Source organism: Sorex araneus, chromosome 2, assembly GCF_027595985.1.
Source record: "Sorex araneus isolate mSorAra2 chromosome 2, mSorAra2.pri, whole genome shotgun sequence".
Lineage (NCBI taxonomy): Eukaryota > Metazoa > Chordata > Mammalia > Eulipotyphla > Soricidae > Sorex > Sorex araneus.
This window is the reverse complement of record NC_073303.1, coordinates 37,527,334-37,545,959: the sequence shown is the minus strand read 5'-3', so window position 1 is coordinate 37,545,959 and position 18,626 is coordinate 37,527,334. Positions and strand designations below refer to the sequence as shown.

The 18,626-nt window shown below is 46.5% G+C and overlaps 1 protein-coding gene across 7 annotated transcripts; it reads right to left on the bottom strand.

Annotated features, from left to right (window-relative positions):
• Positions 1-471: 471 nt before the first annotated feature.
• Positions 472-4,368, bottom strand: LOC129401944 (patr class I histocompatibility antigen, A-126 alpha chain-like). 7 transcript variants are annotated; one of them, XM_055125430.1, is made up of 7 exons: positions 4,302-4,368; positions 3,748-4,014; positions 3,295-3,573; positions 2,463-2,738; positions 2,213-2,344; positions 1,768-1,800; positions 472-1,633 (listed from the first exon to the last, which is right to left on the bottom strand). In XM_055125430.1, exons 1-7 carry the CDS (start codon positions 4,366-4,368, stop codon positions 1,587-1,589), a joined length of 1,101 nt encoding a protein of 366 aa, XP_054981405.1. In that variant the 3' UTR covers positions 472-1,586. The 7 variants fall into 7 exon arrangements, with proteins under 7 accessions (XP_054981405.1, XP_054981404.1, XP_054981406.1 ...); XM_055125429.1 differs by having other exon boundaries at positions 1,768-1,814; positions 2,224-2,344; XM_055125431.1 differs by having other exon boundaries at positions 472-1,648; positions 1,762-1,800; positions 2,228-2,344.
• Positions 4,369-18,626: the final 14,258 nt, after the last annotated feature.

Here is an 18,626-nt window from a genome sequence, read left to right as displayed (position 1 = left end):
AGCCCAGAGCATGAGAGAAGAGAATGCAGGTCAGTGTAGAGGGCCTGGTGGGCAGGACTGGGCCAGTCAACCCTGTCACAGTATGTGACAGGACAAAAGACACACTCAGGTCCCAGGGCAGAAAGAGAATCAGCAGTTATTTTTAACTTTTTTTTTTTTGCTTTGTGGGTCACACCCAGAAATGCACAGGGGTTATTCCTGGGTCTGCACTCAGGAATTACCCCTGGTGGTGCTCAGGGGACCATATGGAATGCTGGGAATTGAATCCGGGTCGGCCGCGTGCAAGGCAAACGCCCTACACTCTATGCTATTGCTACAGCCCCTAAAAATTTTTTTATTAGTGAATCACCATGAGGTACAGTTAGAGAGTTACAAACTTTCGTGCTTGTGTTTCAGTCATATGATGGTCAACTACCCATCCCTCCACCAGTAAACATTTTCCATCACCAATGGTCCCAGTATCTCTTCCACCACCCCCAAACCATCCCCCCCCACCCCGCCTCTGTGGCAGGGCATTCCCTTTTGATCTCTCTCCTTTTGAGTGTTGTGTTTGCAGTAGAGGTATTAAGTGGCCATTAAATTCAGTCTATAGTCTTCTTTCAGCCCACATGTCCCATCCTAACACAGGCCCTCCTCGAAAACTTTACTTGGTGGTCCCTTCTCTATCTGTACTGCCTTTTGCCCCAGCATGTGAGGACAGCTTCTAAGCTGTGGAGTAATCCTCCCGGTACTTATCTCTACTGGTCTTGGGTGTTAGTCTCCCAATCTGTAACTTTGTATTCTACAAATGAGTGCAATATTTCTATGTATGTCCCTCTCTTTCTGACACATTTCACTTAACATGATACTATCCATGTTGATCCACCTATATGCAAATTTCATGACTTCATCCTTTCTAGGGCTGGAGCGATAGCACAGTGGCAGGGCCTTGCATGCAGCTGACCTGGGTACTATTCCTCCACCCCTCTCGGAGAGCCTGGCAAGCTACCTGTGGCATATCCAATATGCCAAAAACAGTAACAAGTCTCACGATGGATACGTTACTGTTGCCCGCTCAAGCAAATCGATGAGAAACAGGATGACAGTGACAGTGACATCTTTTCTAATAGCTGCATAGTATTACGTTATATAGATGTACCAAAGTTTCTTTAACCAGTTATCTGTTCTTGGGCACTCAGGTATTTTTCAGATTCTGGATATTGTAAACAGTGCTGTAATGAACACATAACTGTAGATGTCATTTCTACTGTAATTTTTTGCATCTCCGGGATATATTCCCAGAAGTGATATTGCTGGATCAAATGGGAGTCAATTTCTAGATTTTTGAGAAGGTTCCATACTGTTTTCCAAAAGGGCTGAACCAGTCGGCATTCCTACCAGCAGTGAAGGAGAGTCCCTGAGAATCATCAGTTCTTGAGTCACAACATTGGGATGTGAAGAAACTGAGCAGGGCAGCAATCTCACACAGTGAGAGAAAAGAATGAAGAGATTCAGGTGAGTCACAGAAGTGGTGACATCCTGAGCAAACTCCCAATAACTTAATAAAGCACCAAACCAGTCCTGTCCCCTCTGCCCACACCCTCACCTCAAGTGTTCATGAGAGACTCATCAGAGCTCTGGGAACTGTCACTGCCTGGGGTGGAACAAACAGGCCAAGGTCAGAGTCACTGGGGATGGGACTTGAGGAGGAATCAGGGGTGCAGGAGGTCCCCATGGGCTCAGCCTCTGTCCCCAGGATTCCAGGGTCCCAGCCCTGCCCACACTTACTTGCAGCCTGAGTGTACTGTCCTCCTTCCTCACCTGCGGGAAGGAAACATCCAGGGAGGGTCGGGGAGAGCACTGGGTCCTGAGGCCACAGAGCAGCTCTCTAGGCCCGGACCACTGGAAGCATCAGAACTCTGAAGACTGAGGGCAGGACCAGGAAACACGCAGGAATGAGACGCTCCAGGACTGACCAGCCTCTCCTGGCGGTCTGTGCTCACAGGGACAGTCCCTGTGACCTGGGACCCTGGGAACCAGGTTCATCCCCAGCTTATGGAGGTGAAAGTGTCTTTCATGAGCAAACCTGAGAGTGGCACACACAGGGGAGTGTGAGTAACAGCACAGGGGCAGGTGGTGCTCCTGCTAATGAGGCAGGAGAGATAATATGGGGGGGACTCCCAAAGTGGGACAAGACTCAAGACTGGCATGTGTCAGACAGATTCTCCCCAACCCACCCCCATCTTACCTGAGCACTTCCTCCTGCTGATCACAGCTGCCACCACAGCCCCAGTGAGCACAGCCCCAAGGAGAGCCAGGTCGACAATGATGCCCACAATGTGAATGGTGGGCTGAGAAGGGGGTTCTGGGAAGGGAGGAAGGAGAGGGTCTGACCCCCAGCCCCAGCCTGACCCTCAACAGTTCCCCAGAGGGGCCAACCTTGATTCCCTGAGAACAGGCTCTGTGCCCCGTCCCCCCCCCACCCCATCTCAGGGTGACAGGCTCCGGCAGCCCCTGGTGCTGCACACGGCACGTGTATCTCTGCTCCTCTCCAGAAGGCACCACCACAGCTGCCCACTTCTGGAAGGTTCCATCCCCTGAAGGCCTGGTCTCCACCAGCTCTGTGTCCTGGGTCAGGTCCTCCCCATCACGCTGCCAGGTCAGGGTGATGTCGGCAGGGTAGAAGCCCAGGGCCCAGCACCTCAGGGTGACCTCCCGGTCAGAGAAGGTGTGGTGGGTGATGTGGCTTCTGGGGGCTTCTGTGGAGGAACAATGAGAAAATTCACACTGTGGGTCACTTCCACAACGAGGTTGAAAAGGATAATTGGTTTGCAAAGGAGGTAAAAACCCAGACACAAGCTTGGATGGAGAAACTGGAAAAATCCTAATTCCTTGGAAAGTTCTAGAACAGGGTTCGGGAAGGAGGTTAGGGTCTCTCAGGAGACACTGACTTTGTCCTGTCCTGGGTGGAGGGTGAGTGACTGAGAGAAGCAGGAGTCAGAGCTGAGACCTGAGAGAGTTCACAGGTGGCTGCCTGGTCCCAGGGAATCCACACTCCTTGTTTCAGAGAAGGTCGCCCCTACCCCCTTCCTTCCCACACGGAATGATTTCAGGATCCTGAGGACATAGGATGGCCTGAGGGGAGGCTGGGTCTCTGGTACAGTACATGGAACCAGGCGGGTCCTCCCTCTCCTGACTGAAGAAAGGGCGCTGTTCTGACACTGAACCCCACTATGTCCCCCTTGTGTGGAGTCTCCCTACCCACCCCACCTCCACCCCCCGCGGTCAGGGATCTTCACCATCCAGGACCGGTACCTGCGCGCAGCAGTGTATCCTTCCCATTCTCCAGGTATCTGAGAAGGGACTTCACGCAAATGTTCTCCAGGTAGTTCCTGAGGTACTCAGTCTCACCCCCCTGCTCCCACTTGCGCTGGGTTCTCCAAGCCTGCGTGCCCCCCGCCGCCGTCCAGGAGCGCAGGTCCTCGTTCAGGGCGATGTAGTCGGCGCCGTCGTAGGCGTCTTGCCAGTACCCGCGCAGGAGGCGCCCGTCGGACCCCACGTCGCAGCCGGACATGCTCTGGATGGTGTGAGAGTCTGACCCGCCCGCACAGATTAACCCAGAACCGAAAACGAAACCGGGCCCGGTCCCCGCGGCGCCTCCCGGTCAAGGGTCCGGGGCGGGTCCCTCAGCCTCGGGGACGCTCCGACCCGCCTCGGGGCGACCCGGACCGTCCCCGTGTTGGCTCGTCCCTGCCCGGCCGCGCTCACCCGCCTCGCTCTGGTTGTAGTAGCCGCGCAGGTTGCTCAGGTTCACTCGGTAAGTCTGTGCGTTATTCTTGGAGACTTGCGTCTCCCGCTCCCAGTACTCGGGTCCCTCCTGCTCCGCCCACGGCGCCCGCGGCTCCATCCTCGGACTCGCCGAGTCCCTGTCGAAGCGCACGAACTGCTTGTCGTCCACGTAGCCCACGGAGATGTAGCGGGGCTCCCCGCCGGGCCGGGACACGGCGGTGACGAAATACCGCAGGGAGTGGGGGCCTGGGGGAGGGGAAGGGGTGAGACCCGGCCAGACCCGCCCCCCGCGCGCCCTGGGGTCAGCCAGGGTGAGGGAAATAGAGGGGGCTCGGGAGACGGGAAGGGGGGAGGGACCAGAAGGGCGAGACTTAGGGGCGCGGGGGGAGTTGGGGGTTGGGGGGACAAGGAGGAACATTTGGGGGCATCCGGGCAGGGAACCGGAGAAACTCCTTCTCGGGGTCCTGCACATCAGTGCCTGGCAGGTCCCACCTTTCCCCTGCAACGAACTCCCCTCCCGACCCCGCACTCACCCGCCCGGGTCTGGGTTAGGGCCAGGGCCCCCGAGAGCAGCAGCAGGAGGGGTCGCGGGTCCCACATACTGAAGCAAGCAGACTGGATCTGACTCCCTAGGGATTCCAGTCATTGCCTAACGGGAGCCGCGCGGACGCTGATTGGCTGATCTAAACACCATCGCCCAATGGGAGTGACGATTGCTGAAGCGTCACTAGTATCCGGGCAGAAGGCGCTGACACAGGTTGCAGAGGGAGAAGTGAAACTGGGGAGACCAGGAATCCCTAGGCCTGATCTCCTGCCCCCAACACACTCCGGGAACACTGAACCACACCTGGGACCTGGGATTTTGCCCTCTCACCTGCCTCCTTTCCTGGTCTTTGTCACACTGTGTGCCGTGTTCAGGGCTGAGACTGACTCATAGATTTTCTGCTGTGCGGGCGGAGATACTCTTAGTAACCTGCCAGGCTCTCCGAGAGGGGCGAAGGAATTAAACCCAGGTTGGCTGCGTGCAAGACAAATGTTCTACCCACCATGCTATCACTCTAGCCCATGTATATAATATAATATTTATATACAATATACAAGATAGACTTACACATCCAAGGGCCTTAGTTTTGGGGGGAAAACATCTTTGTAATGGCATTCTCAAGGGGAGATTCTTTCAGGAGTGGAAGTAGAGATAGAGCAGATACAGAACCTCCCCTACACCTCCCCCCGCCTCTGTCAGGGCAATATTCCACCTCTAGTGAAAGTATTCTGGGTTGAAAGGTTCCATAAAAGTTCCATAAAGTTCCCATAAAGAACCATGGGGTCCCACAAGAACTTCTTGTCCATCTCTTTTATTTATCTAGTCAAGAACAGTTTTATTTTTCAGCTTAGAAATAGCCCAGTTCTTCGAGTAATCTTGAAAAGAAAGCCAAGCTCTAAATCTTCCATGTAGACCAGTCAGGACTGGGCTCTGGGACCTCCCAAATCTGGAAATCTGGAAACTGAAGACCAGTTCCCAGAGCCAATGCCTCCAGGCTGCACAGACATTGCTCCGCTTCTCTGGGTCTTTTCATTCTCCCATCAGTGTTAAGGGGTCTTATTCTAGATGAAAAAAATTTTAATATCTTTTCTCCTGGGAAGTATGATGCTGCCAACGTGCCAACCTGTACCTGTGGGGCGAGTGCATCAACAGCCTGATGGTCTCTTAAGGCTTCCTGACATCCTAAAATTGTTGCTGTGCCTTTGGCTGGACCCCAACAACTTGGGACCAAGTTTACCAAGAAATTAAATGCCAAAAGTTAGGTATGTGAGAGCCAGGCCCACAAACTACGTCTGACTCAACTATATAAGCTCATTTATTAGCTTTATCTCAGAGACCCAGAGATAAATCCTAAAAGAGACCAAAAGCCACAGTTAATCTTGGACCTGCACATGGCTGAACAGACTGGAGTAAATCAGAGGGGGGCAGGTTGGCCTGTGCCTGCCCAAGCAGAGCCCCCAGCAGCCATTTGCGTCCACAATCCAAAATAGCCACCATATCCCCAGGCTGACTCCACTGTCTCAGGACAGACCTCACCAAGATATAATCTGGTGAAAATTCCGGTATGTGGGTTTTGTGACTGAAATCTCCAGGCTTTCACGGAGTTGGTTTGGCCTGCCTTCCCCCACTTCCCGATACACGTGGAAGCACAGGCAGTCACCTCCACAAACCAACTCCAGCCTACCCTGTAAACTCTATTACTGGCCTTGCTTCAGAGACCCACGCAAGTCTACAAAGATGTCAAAAGCCAGAGATGCACCAGAGTTCTGACAGACACCACAGGGCGCCCCCTAGTGTGCACAGCTAGGAGCTCACGGAGAGCTCCTTGCTAGGAAGCACAATTCAGACTGAGTTGTCTCTCTGTGCTATGGCCACAAGGGAGCTCTGCTCGCTCCTACTTTGCAGGGGCGGGACTGTGGTCTGACTCAGACTGAGATGCTGACCTGGAGGAGGAGATATGGGTCTAAGATAGATTGGCCCAAGAGAGATGATAGGTCCAAGATAGATTTGCCCAAGTTAGATTGGCCCAGGCAGAAGATTGCCTGAAAGTAGATTGCCATGGGATGAAGGTGCCTTCAGAGCTTCCTAGGGTCAGGATCTGGAGCCGGATGGAGAGTTGCAGAAGGACTGGAGTATAGCACAGCGGTAGGGCGTTTGCCTTTCACGCAGCCGACCCGTGTTTGATTCCTCCGCCCTTCTCAGAGAGCCCGGCAAGCTACCGAGAGTATCTTGACACACGGCAGAGCTTAGCAAGCTACCTGTGGTGTATTAGATATGCCAAAAACAGTAACAATAAGTCTCACAATGAGAGACGTTATCGGTGCCCGCTCGAACAAATCGATGAGCAGCGGGATGACAGTGACAGTGACCTAAATGATGTAACAACTGAACAGTGTATGATCACTGCAGCAAGGTTGTGACCCCAGCAAATTCCACAACCAAGTGTGTGAACAACAGTGAAGGCACCAACACCAGCGACAACAAAGGGAAGGAAAGGGACAGGAAAAATCAGCTATAAAAAAAATCTTTTTTTTTAATTAATTAATTTTTTTAATTGAATCACCATGTGGAAAGTTACAAAGCTTTCAGGCTTAAGTCTCAGTTACATAATGCTCGAACACCCATCCCTCCACCAGTGCATATATTCCACCACAAAGAACCACAGTAAAACTCCCCCCGGCCCCCTGGCCCCCAGCCCCCCACCCCAATAAAAAATCTTTTAAACCACCTTCTTACAAACATCAGACCTTACAAGACAGTGAACCACGCCCGAGACCAGTGAGATACCTTAGCTCAAAGGGCCGGGGCGCAGACTGTGTGTGCTAGCATAAAGCCCCAGATGTTTCCCTTCTGCCTACTTTACTGCACTTTCCACCAGTCTGCTCCATGCCCTGTCCTGCTGCCCCATGTGGGTCTCTAAGCCCAGCAGAGTCCAGTCCTTCCCAGTCAGTCACTCTCTCACCTCTGAGCACTGCCCCACTGCCTCCTCCCTCTGCCAACCAGTCAGTCCCTCCCCATCGCCATGCTCAGATGATGAGTTTACCTTATATTCTATTCTGGTTTTTGGAGTTTGGGTAACATCTGGCTGTACTCAGGGATTAGTCCTGGTGGGGTTCAGGGGACTATATGGGGTGTCAAGGATAGACCCTGGTCAGTGGTGAACAAGGCAATCACTTTATTCACTTTCCAATCTGTCTGGTCCCTATATCACTTTCACCCAGTATAAACAGAGTCTGAGGAGAGAACAGCTCTGTCATCTCCCCACTCTCTCATCAGGACCTGAAGGATCTTTCCCCGCAGGGAGGGGCAGAACAGCAATGGTCCTGCCCTTCCCAAGGCCCCCTCAGAATTGGACCCTTAAAGAGAAACTAAATAAATTAAAACAAATGCTTCAACATTATACCACTGTCAGCGGTGTCCTCTCCCACCTGCTGTCTTATGTCTCCCACACTGGGTGCCCAAAGGGAGCCCAGGGTTCACCCATGGGAGCCTGGATCTCCACTCACCACATCTACTGATGATCCACAAATCTTGTGTGTTATTACACGAGATTTGAGTCCATATCTCACCTACCAAATTGAAATTTTATTTTTACCAAATGGATATTAAGCATGTGATTTCAGAATCCTAATACATCTATAAGGCTTTAGATCCCAATATTCATGTGTCCCCACTTCTTGAAAAAATGAGTTTTACCCTTATAATTACTGCTCATAATTAACTGACACAATTGTTAAAAATATCAGCCCTACCTATTTGGATAAAGCTTATTATTTCCATAAGTGTCACATAAAACAACAGATTAAAGGCAGGAGAAAATATGAAAATCCAGCTAGCTTCTGATGAGACAGAGGAGACACTTTGAATACATACAATGTAAAGGATTCACTCTTCAACAACACTGTTTATGTTCTGAATTAGTTTTGTCCTTTTTCCTTCCTATTTTGTGGTGGGGACTTCCAAACAATGTTCAGAAGGGCTCTGAGCGAGCTCCAGGTTCTCTGTCAAAAATCGTCTTGTTGAGGCAGCATCTCCACATTTTGTTTGTGTAGGAAAGAGAGTAAAGAGAGTACAGTGGAATGTCTTAAAATTGATGCAAATAAAAAAAATCCTCTCTTGGATAGGAGCATAACATGACACATGCCATCATAATCATGCCACCAGATCCCGTGCCAGGCTGTTTCACTCGGAATGTCCCAAGTGGGAGGGGCAGGTTGAGAGCCCTCCCCGCCCGAAGGACCCAGCCTCTGCAACTGAAAACCTCCAGAACCCATGGCTGCCACACTCAAGACTGCTCTCCGCATTCAAAGGCCGAGCCTCACCCATAAGTGAACCTATTCCTGTACAATGTGACTGCAGCAATTCATAAGACACACACTGCCCATTCTCTAAGAGTACCACACCACATTTTACTGGGTTCACAGTAGTAGGCAATCAATCTTAGATGTATATATATATACATATATACAAATATATTTACAAAAACACACAAGGCTCAACCTTTAACAACTTGTTAGTGATCTCTTAAAGAAGGTCTTTATGGCCCCTGTCTAAATAGAACAACCTTCACACTCTTTCCTCTAAGGATACTTTTTTGGACTATCTTCAGCATTTTTTCATAACCAACAATACAAAATACATTATTTTGGTTCTGCTTTGATATAGGAATTCGGGTTCGGGATTGAAACATCTAAAATATGGTTGTGGGAAGGTGTAATGGTGGTGGGATTGATGTTTGAATGTTAAATATAATAAAATATTGTGAACTACCATATAAAATTTTTAAAATTTTTAAAAAGAACCTCTTTGGGGTTAGAGAGGTAGTACTAGAATGCATGCATCCACACCCAGTTTGATCATCACCCCAGTTCCTAGCAAGCAAATTTGTCTTTTGGTGACACTGTGAAGAAGATCTTGGCCATGGGGCTGTGTGACTTGGAGTGACATGGAATCCCTGCTCGAGGGAGAAGCTTTGTGCAGCCCAAAAGCAGGTCCTCAGCACCATGACAGCCACTAACCAACATTAAGTCTCAACTAGGCCTCAGTTTCTGTTTCCCCAAAGCAGAATTTGCAGTTTCTGGTAAACTCCCAGTTGAGTAATTTGCGGAGACAAGGAATTGGGCAGTTGGATCTGGCCGTCACGAGGGGTCACTGTACCCTCGCTATAAATTGTTACTAGCCATTGTATAATTGCTGAGCACTTTTGCAATAGGGTCAATGCTAAAAATAGACCAGTATATAAATTGCTTTTTTATTCTGAACCCTATATAAACTGCTTGTGATTGGGAGTCGGGGTCCTTGTTAAGACTCCACTGCCTTGGTTGAGACTTGGACCCTAGCTCAAGCTACCAATGGCTCGGGCTAGTAATAAAGTTCCTTTGCTTTTGCATTATCGTCTGTGGACTTGGTGTCTCTGCAACTGGGGATCCAAAACTCGGGCACAACAGCATTAGAATCAAACAGGCTTGGTGATGTCTGTTGTAGCAGATGCACAGGATGGGAGGATGTGAGACTGGTTCTTGGACAATGTGGTGCAGTTGCTGAACTTTCTGTTTCCCTCTCAGGGATCCCCCTAGAACAGTCCTCCTGGGCTCCTGGTGCAGAGCTGTGGGGTGGCTCATGGTACTCAATATCAGTTTTGATGAATAAATGTCAGAGTTTTGGGGGAGGCATAGGAATGGACCGAGCTCTTTCTTGCATATAGCCAACCCAGATTTGATCACCAACATCCCATATGTCCTCTTGAGCATCACCAGGAGTGATTCCTGAGTACACGGCCAAAATAAATCTTGAGAACAGCTGAGGCCCAAAGAACAAAACAAAAAAATTATTGATTATATGTTTTATTGTTGTTTTTCAGATCATTAAACATCAAGAGGATGGTTTTCAAAGTCTTTTCCAAGTAGTTAAAAAATTTTGGATCTTGCTGAATTTTCTTGTCATCCATTGATATAGCTGAATTTCTCTCTCTCTCTCTCTCTCTCTCTCCCACACCCCCCCCACTACCATTGCTCCAACTACTTCATCATTTGCAGGCCGGGCTTGTGCTGCTCATGGCTCCCAGGCCTGTCTCTTCCAGTCAGTGGGGTTTAGCCCCTGTCAGGGTCAGGTGGAGACCATTTGCCTCTACTTGAGGCATCTACAGCTGGGACTCCAACGGCCTCTGCAGGGTGGAACCCCTGTGTTCAGATATATTTCCTGCCATAGTTTTCTATCTTTATAATCAGACAAGGTCCCAGAGTAAACTAGTGGGTGGTGGGACAGCCTTGACATGCTCCTGGCTAGTGGTCTAGCAGCCTGTGGGATCTGGAGTTTCAGGAGACCTGGAAATATAGACTTGCCAGTAACATCTGTGACTAGTGGTGAAAAATGTGAATACTACAAACAAGAAAAAATATTTGTTTTGAGGTAAGGAAGTTTTTAAATAGGAACATAATATTCAAGGTGAGTTTTAAATAATCAAGATATTAAAAAAAAAAAGAACCTAACAAGCAAATCTGCCTATTGGTGGCACTGACAGATCCAGATGAAGAAGATCTTGGCCATGGGGCGGTGTGACTTGGAGGAAGATAGAATCCCTGCTCGACGGAGAGCTTTTGATTCAAGAAATTGGTTCTTATGAAGACAAAGAGACTGCATTTATGCCTCCTGCCGTGTCTCCTGGACTAATAATGCAGAACCAGCCCAGTAAGGCACTTTCTGCTCTGAGGCACCACTGGCACGGGGATGCCTCACTCTGGACCCTCTGCCACACAACAGCCTCTGGACATCAGGAAATTAGGAAAGAGCAAAGCAGACCAAGTAGCCCCCCCCCCCGACACAGTAACACTGAGTGTGTCTGTCAGGGGGTGAGGAAAGGGCCAGGAGAGGTAGTGACAGAAGAATGGGAAGACTGTGTCAGTGTAGATGATCAAACAAACTACATTATGTTGGCAGGAGTGACTTAAGGGAGTAAGGGAGCAAGACTCTGCCTCTTGGCCCTTGTCTGCGGGCAGCCCTGTGTGTGAATATGTGACATAATTGGACCTCCTTGGGGAGGAATCAGTTAGACATTATAAAAATTTTCCTTTATTATAAATGAAGAGTTTTTAAAAGCTTACAAGTATTTATGGAAAACAAACAGCGTGAGGATGATCTTTTTTTTTGATAGACTGGTACTTACACTGCCTCTGTGGAGCTATAGTAGCAGCTAAAAGAACTTACAGCTCTGAATGAGAATATCCCAGCAAGAACCTTTCTTAGAATTGAACCATTTGAGCTGTTATCATTCTTTGTAAGCATCAGAGGTACCACTTAAAACTTTTGAGAAGTCCATGATGAATTTTCCATCTAAGATTGATGCTAAGAAGGACCAGCTAGCAGATGCCCAGAGAGATCTGAAGCATGCTGAGGCTGATGCCCAGGGCATGAAGGATGCAAAGATCTAGAAGATGGTAGAGTCAGAGAAGAAGGTTATGCAGAGATTTGAGGAACAATTAATGAAGGCTGAATAATTTCAGACCAAGAAGAGAATAAACAACTTGCCTTGGGCACCTCCAAACTCAATGATCTGGACTCCAGAATTGCAGTGGTTTGCTGTAAAAACATGTGCATTTGATTGAGAACATTTACAGCAAACCCGAGCGGGGGAAGTTTACCTGAGCTGTCAACATGGCCAGTGAAGTCTCTGAGTTCTAGCCAGGTCTGAGCAGCAGGTTCTGAGGGAAGAACATCACAGTTTGGGGAAGATGGATAAACCATGAGCCTCACTTGCCCTGAAACCTGAGGAAGAGAGGCAGCAAGTCTTAACAAACCATCTTATTAAAAGAGAGACCTGAAAATACTAGAAGAGAGATCTGAACTACTTGCCCTATGGAAAACTTATTAAAAATATTTCAAATATCAAAATTCCAGCTGGCTGATTTGTTTTGAATTTTGTTTTCATTTTCAGAAGTGGATGGGAATTTGTCAAGTGTTCTTCCAGGTTAATTCATTCTTTCACTTAGCATTAGGATTTTCTTAATACTATTTTATACAAAGTCCAATTATATTCATACATGCATACAGTTAGGGTTTTGAAATTACTTCTACACTGTACATTTTACACTTCTACAGTAGAAATTTCCAAACTCCCCTCTCTTCCCCATATGAGGGATTTTGAATTGGACAGAATAAAAACCCAGTCCACCTGTTGCAATCATCTCTATCTCTCGTCATAGGGATTGATTCTCATTAAACTTGAACCAGTTGTGACATCAGTAGTGTTTTGGTTCAAACATCTGTTCACAGAAGGGCATGATGGGAAAATGATTTATGACTGAGTGGCTTTTTTTTCCTTTTGGGTCGCACCCAGCGATACTCAAGGGTTACTCCTGTCTATGCACTCTGGAATTACTCCTGGCGGTGCTGGGGAAATCATATGGGATGCCGGGTATCAAACGTGGGTTGGCCACATGAAAGATAAATGCCCTACCCACCCACTGTACTTTTGCTCAGGCCCACTGAGTGATCCTTTTAAAATGTGAATTTTTAACTTATTTTTAATTATTAAAATATCAAAATCTTTAAAAATCTTTAAGATCAGTAGACTGAGGTTAAGATGGATGATGGGGGAGTGATTATAAGAATAACAAAATAATCTATAACTGAAACCAATTTCCCATCATTCTTTTTTCTGTATTCTTTCAGATAAGATAAGAATACAGTATTTATGGAAGTATTTATGGAAAACAAAATTTTTCCATACTTCGCACTGTAGCACTGTCCTCTCGTTCTTCATCAGTTTGCTCGAGCGGGCACCAGCAACATCTCCTTTGTAAGACTTGTTGTTACTGTTTTTGGCATATCCAATATGCCCCAGGTAGCTTGCCAGGCTCTGCTGTGTGGGCGGGATATTTTTGGCAGCTTGCCAGGCCCTCCAAGAGGGGCAGAAAAATCAAACCTGGGTCAGCCACATGCAACGCAAATGCCCTACCTGTTGTGCTATCACTCCAGTCCATCCTTTCAGATAGATATCTTTTTTTCTTTCAAACCACAGTCTTTCATTGAAAGATGTATAAAATGTTCAAGAGGACAATAAATCTAGAGTAAAATGAGTAATTGGTCCCAACTGGAAGACATATCAAGATTTTAGGACTTTTATTATTCTTATTCTAATTGTGTGAAGATAGGAAATATTATAAAAATTGGAATAAAATGTGAAACATTTTTGCCTTTCATACCAGTTTAGAGGCATTATTACTTTAGAGCATGTACAGTCCATTTTCCACAGCTTTCCTCAATTATCTATTTTACTATGAGTTTCCTTTTAATCAAGTGTAGAGTTTTTTATAACATAAATTTCTACAACTTGATAGTAAAAAGATTACTATAAAATCTTTCAGCAGTTTAACTTGGTCATCTATTCAAAGAATCTGAAAATGCTAACACATGAAAATTATATATAACCTGAAGTTTCTTTCAGCATAATTTACAGTAGCTAAAATTGGAATCAAAGTGCCCATTGATAGGAAATTCAATAAAGAACATAGATTGTTTGCATAATACAGTGCAGCTGAATACAGCTACAAAAAAGACAAAAATGTGATTTGCAAGAAAATGGAAGAAAATTAAAAACTTTGTGATGTAAAGTAATTTATAGGGATAAGAAAAGACAGGTATTGGATAATTTCCTCTACACATCAAAGGATAAAATAATTGGTGAGCAGATAAAACATAGACATGCCAATGAATCTACTGTCATCTTAGATTTAAAATTATGGGAGGAGGAGGAGGTAGGGAAATATAAAGTGAGTCCTCTGATGATCCAACACTGCAGCACCTGCAAACTCCTCCACAACACCTGCCCCCGGGCCACGGCACCTCTGATCTGGCACAATATGAGGCAGTTTCACAAGTTTTCCTTCGGCCTTAATCACAGTGAGACCCTTCCTCCACAGACCAGGAACTGATGTGGGATCACCCAGTTGCCAGGCATAGAGATGACGATTACACAGTAGAGATTGGGGTAGTCAGGATAGATTTTTTTTGTTATTTTATTTTTTATTATTGAATCACCATGAGATACAGTTACAAGCTTTCATATCTGAGATACAGTCACACAATGATCAAACGCCCATCCTTCACCAGTGCACATTCCACACCACCAATCTCCGCAGTATACCCCCCTTTCCGACCCTCCCCCTGCTTCCATGGCAGGCAGTTTCCCCCACACTCTCTCTCTACTTTGGGGCATTATGGTTTGCAATACAGATACTGAGAGGTTATCATGATTGGTCCTTTATCTACTTTCAGCACACATTCCCCCCTCCCCTCCGCTCATGAGGCAGGCTTCCAATTATGGAGCAATCTTCTTGGTCCTTGTGTCTGCTGTCCTAGGGTGTCAGTCTCTCCACAAATGAGTGAGGTCCTTCTATATCTGTCACTCTTTCTGACTCATTTCACTCAGCATGATTCTCTCCATATCTACCCACTTATAAGCAAATTTCATGACTTCATCTCTCCTAAAAGCTGCATAGTATTCCATTGTATAGATGTACCAAAGTTTCTTTAACCAGTCATCTGTTCTTGGGTACAGCAGCATGTCCTTCCCGTTCTCCAGGTGTCTGAGGAGCCAAGGCACGCAGATGTTCTCCAGGTAGTTCCTCTGGTACTCAACCGCACACACCTGCTCCCACTTGCGCTGGGTGATTCAAGCCTGTGTGACCGCCACTGCTGTCCAGGAGCGCAGGTCCTTGTTCAGGGTGAGGTAGTTGGCACCGTCATAGGAGTATTGATGGTACCCATGCAAGAGGCGCCCAGTGGAACCCACATCGTAGCCGAACATTCTTTAGTAGATGTGAGAGTCTGACCCGCCCCGCACATATTAACCCTGAACCGAAAACGAAGCAGGGGCCTGATCCCCGCAATTCCTCCTGGTCCGGGTCCTGGGCTCGTCCTCCAGCCTCAGGCATGTCTGGACCCAATCAAGCCAATTGGCTGATCCCTGAGTTGGCCCATCCCTGTACCGGCTGCACTCACCTGCTTCACTCTGGTTGTAGTAGCCGCGCAGGGTGTTCAGATCCACTCTGTGAGTCTGGGGGGGTTCCCTTGGCTCTCCTTGTCTCTCCCTTCCAGTACTCAAGTCCCTCCTGCTCCACCCACAGTGCCCACGGCTCCGCCCTCGAACTCATCCAGAGATACGTATACTCATAGCTGAGGCTCTGTCCGTGTGTGTGTGTGGCGAGTGGCCGTGAGAATTCCTGAAGTTTTCGATGCTGGGGCTGGCTTCCTTGGGGTGTGGAGGGCCCTCACCTGCCCCCCCCTTTGAGGTGCCCCAAATGAAACAGCCTGGTGCAGGGTCCAATGGCATGGCTATGGTAGTGTTGTGTTATGCACTCTCCGAGGAAAAGGACAGTAAGTCAATCGTGGCTGTTGATGAGATTATCGGGTGCCATCTAGAGGTGGCTTGTGGGTTTTACTGCCAAGTTTCTGGAAACATGGGGGACATTGGGGTTATTGGAAGCCCTTTTCAAGCTTTTACAGAAAACTGAAGAAACAGAAACATTCCCAAACAGTTTCTAATGAGGCACATATCACCCTGATACCAATAGCAAACCAAGACACAACAATAACAACAAAAATGACAATTACAGGTTGATATCCCTGATGAACACAGATGCAAAGACCTTCAACAAAATATTAGCAAATAGAATCCAATGATTCATCCAGAAGATCATACACCATGACCAAGTGGATTCATCCCGGGATGCAAGAATAGATTAACATTCGTAAGTCAATCAACATAATCCATCATATCAATAAGAGAAATGATAAAAACCATATGATTACATCAATAGATGCGGAGAGAGCATTTGACAATATCTAGCACCCGTTTCTGATGAAAACTCTCAGCAAAATGGGAATTGAAAGAACTTTCTTTGGTATAGTCAAAGCCATCTACCACAAGCGCACAGCATGCATTATTTTCAATGGGGAAAAACTAAAAGCCTTTCATCTAAGATCAGGGACAAGAAGACAAGGATGCCCACTCTTGCCACTTCTATCAAATATAGTACTGGAAGTACTTGCTGTAGCAGTTAGGAAAGAAAATGACATTAAGTACTTGCCATAACAGTTAAGTGAAGAAAAATTCCTTCACTATTAAGCAGATGAAGAAAGAAGTCAAGTTCTCACTCTATGTAGATGACATGGTACTATACTTGGAGAACCCTAAAGCCCCTACAAAGAAGCTCCTAGAAACAATATGTTTGTATAATAAAGTAGCAGGTTACAAAATCACTACCCAAAAGTCCATGGCTTTCCCCTCTTCAACAAATGGTGCTGGCAAAACTGGACATCTACATGCGAAAAAAAAATGGCCTAAGATATCTACTTACGACCATGTACAAAAGTCAGGTCAAAGTGGATTAAAGCCCTCAACATCAGACTAGAATCTATAAGGTACATGGAAAACAAGGTTGGCAAAACCCTCCACGACATTGAAGCTAAAGGTATCTTCAAAGCTGACATGCCACTGGCCAAGCAACTGGAAACAGATAAACAAATGGGACTATCTTAAACTAAGAAGCTTCTGCACCTCAAAAGAAATAGTGACCAAAATACAAAGACAGTCTACAGAATGGGAAAGATATTCACCCAATACCCATCTGATAAGAGGTTGATACCAAGGATATACAAGGGACTGGTTGAACTCTACAAGATCAAAACATCCAACCCCATCAGAAAATGGGGGGAGGAAATGAACAGAAAGTTTCTCAAAGAAGAAATCCAAATGGCTAAGAGGCACATGAGAAAATGCTCTACATCACTAATTATCAGAGAGTTTCAGATCAAAACAACAATGAGATATTATTTCACACCCCAGAGACTGGCCCACATCCAAAAGAACAAAAGCAACTGGTGTTGGTGCAGATGTGGGGAGTAAGGGACTCTCCTTCACAGCTGGTGAATGCCGACTGGTTCAGCCCTTTTGGAAAACAATATGGACGATTCTCAAAAAATTAGAAATTGAGCTCACATTTGACCCAGCAATACCACTCCTGGGAATATATCCTGCAGAGGCAAAAAGGTATAGTAGAAATGACATCTGCATTTGTATGTTCATTGCAGCACTGTTTACAATAGCCGAAATCTGGAAAAAAAAAAAAACGGAGTGCCCAAAAACAGGTGACTGGTTAAAGAAAGTTTGGTACATCTACACAATGGAATACAATGCAGCTGTTAGAAAAGATGAAGTCATGAAATTTGATATAAGTGGATCAATATGGAAAGTATCATGTTCAGTGAAATGAGTCAGAAACAGAGAGACAGACATAGAAAGATGACACTCATATGTAGAATATAAAGTAACAGAATGAGAGACTAACACCCAAGAAAGTACAGATAAGGACCAAGAGGTCTACTCCATGGCTTGGAAACCGGCCTCACATGCTGGGGGAAAAGGCAGCTCAGATAGAGAAGGGAATACCAAGAGAGGATGTTGGGAGGACCCATTCAGGTTGAAAGATGTGTGCTATAAGTAGACTATAGACCATACACGATGGCCACTCAATACCTCTATTACAAACTACAATACCCAAAAAGAGAGAGAACAAAAGGTAGTGCCCTGCCGCAGAAGCGGGGTGGGTGGTGAGGGATGGGGTGTGGGTGGTGGGAGGGATAATGGGAACATTAATGGAAGAGAATGGGAACAGGTGGAGGGATGGGTAAACGATCATTGTATGACCTGAAATGCAAACACAAAAGTTCATAGGTTTGTAACTGTACCTCATGACGATTCACTAATAAAAATTTTTTAAAAAAATAAAGTAAACACCCCAACAGAAGTCAAAAAAGAAGTCCATGGCTTTCCTATATGAAAATAATGAAAGAGAAGAAAGTGATATGAAAAAAAATCCATTCACAATCATACCTCAGAAAAATCAAGTATCTCAGAATTGGCTTAACCTAAGGAGGTAAGGGACCTGTACAAAGAAAACTACAAAACGCTACTTTATGAAATAAAAGAAGACATAAGAAAATGGAGAGGCATCCCTTACTCATGGATTGGGAGAATTAATATTGTCAAAATGGCAATACTTCCCAAAGCATTACACATATTCAATGTGGTCCCTACTGGCTTATCCATGACATTTTTCAAAGAAATTGATCAAACATGCTTGAAATTTATATGGAAAAATAAACCCCATGAATAGCTAAATCAATGGTGCTGGCCAGGCCAGGCACGGTCAAAGCTCCGCACAGCAGTGCCGGCTTCAGCAAGCCGCAGAAACGGCAGGCTATAACGTCAAATTCGATATGTTCAGTAAGATCTGTGTGAATGTGGACGATGCCC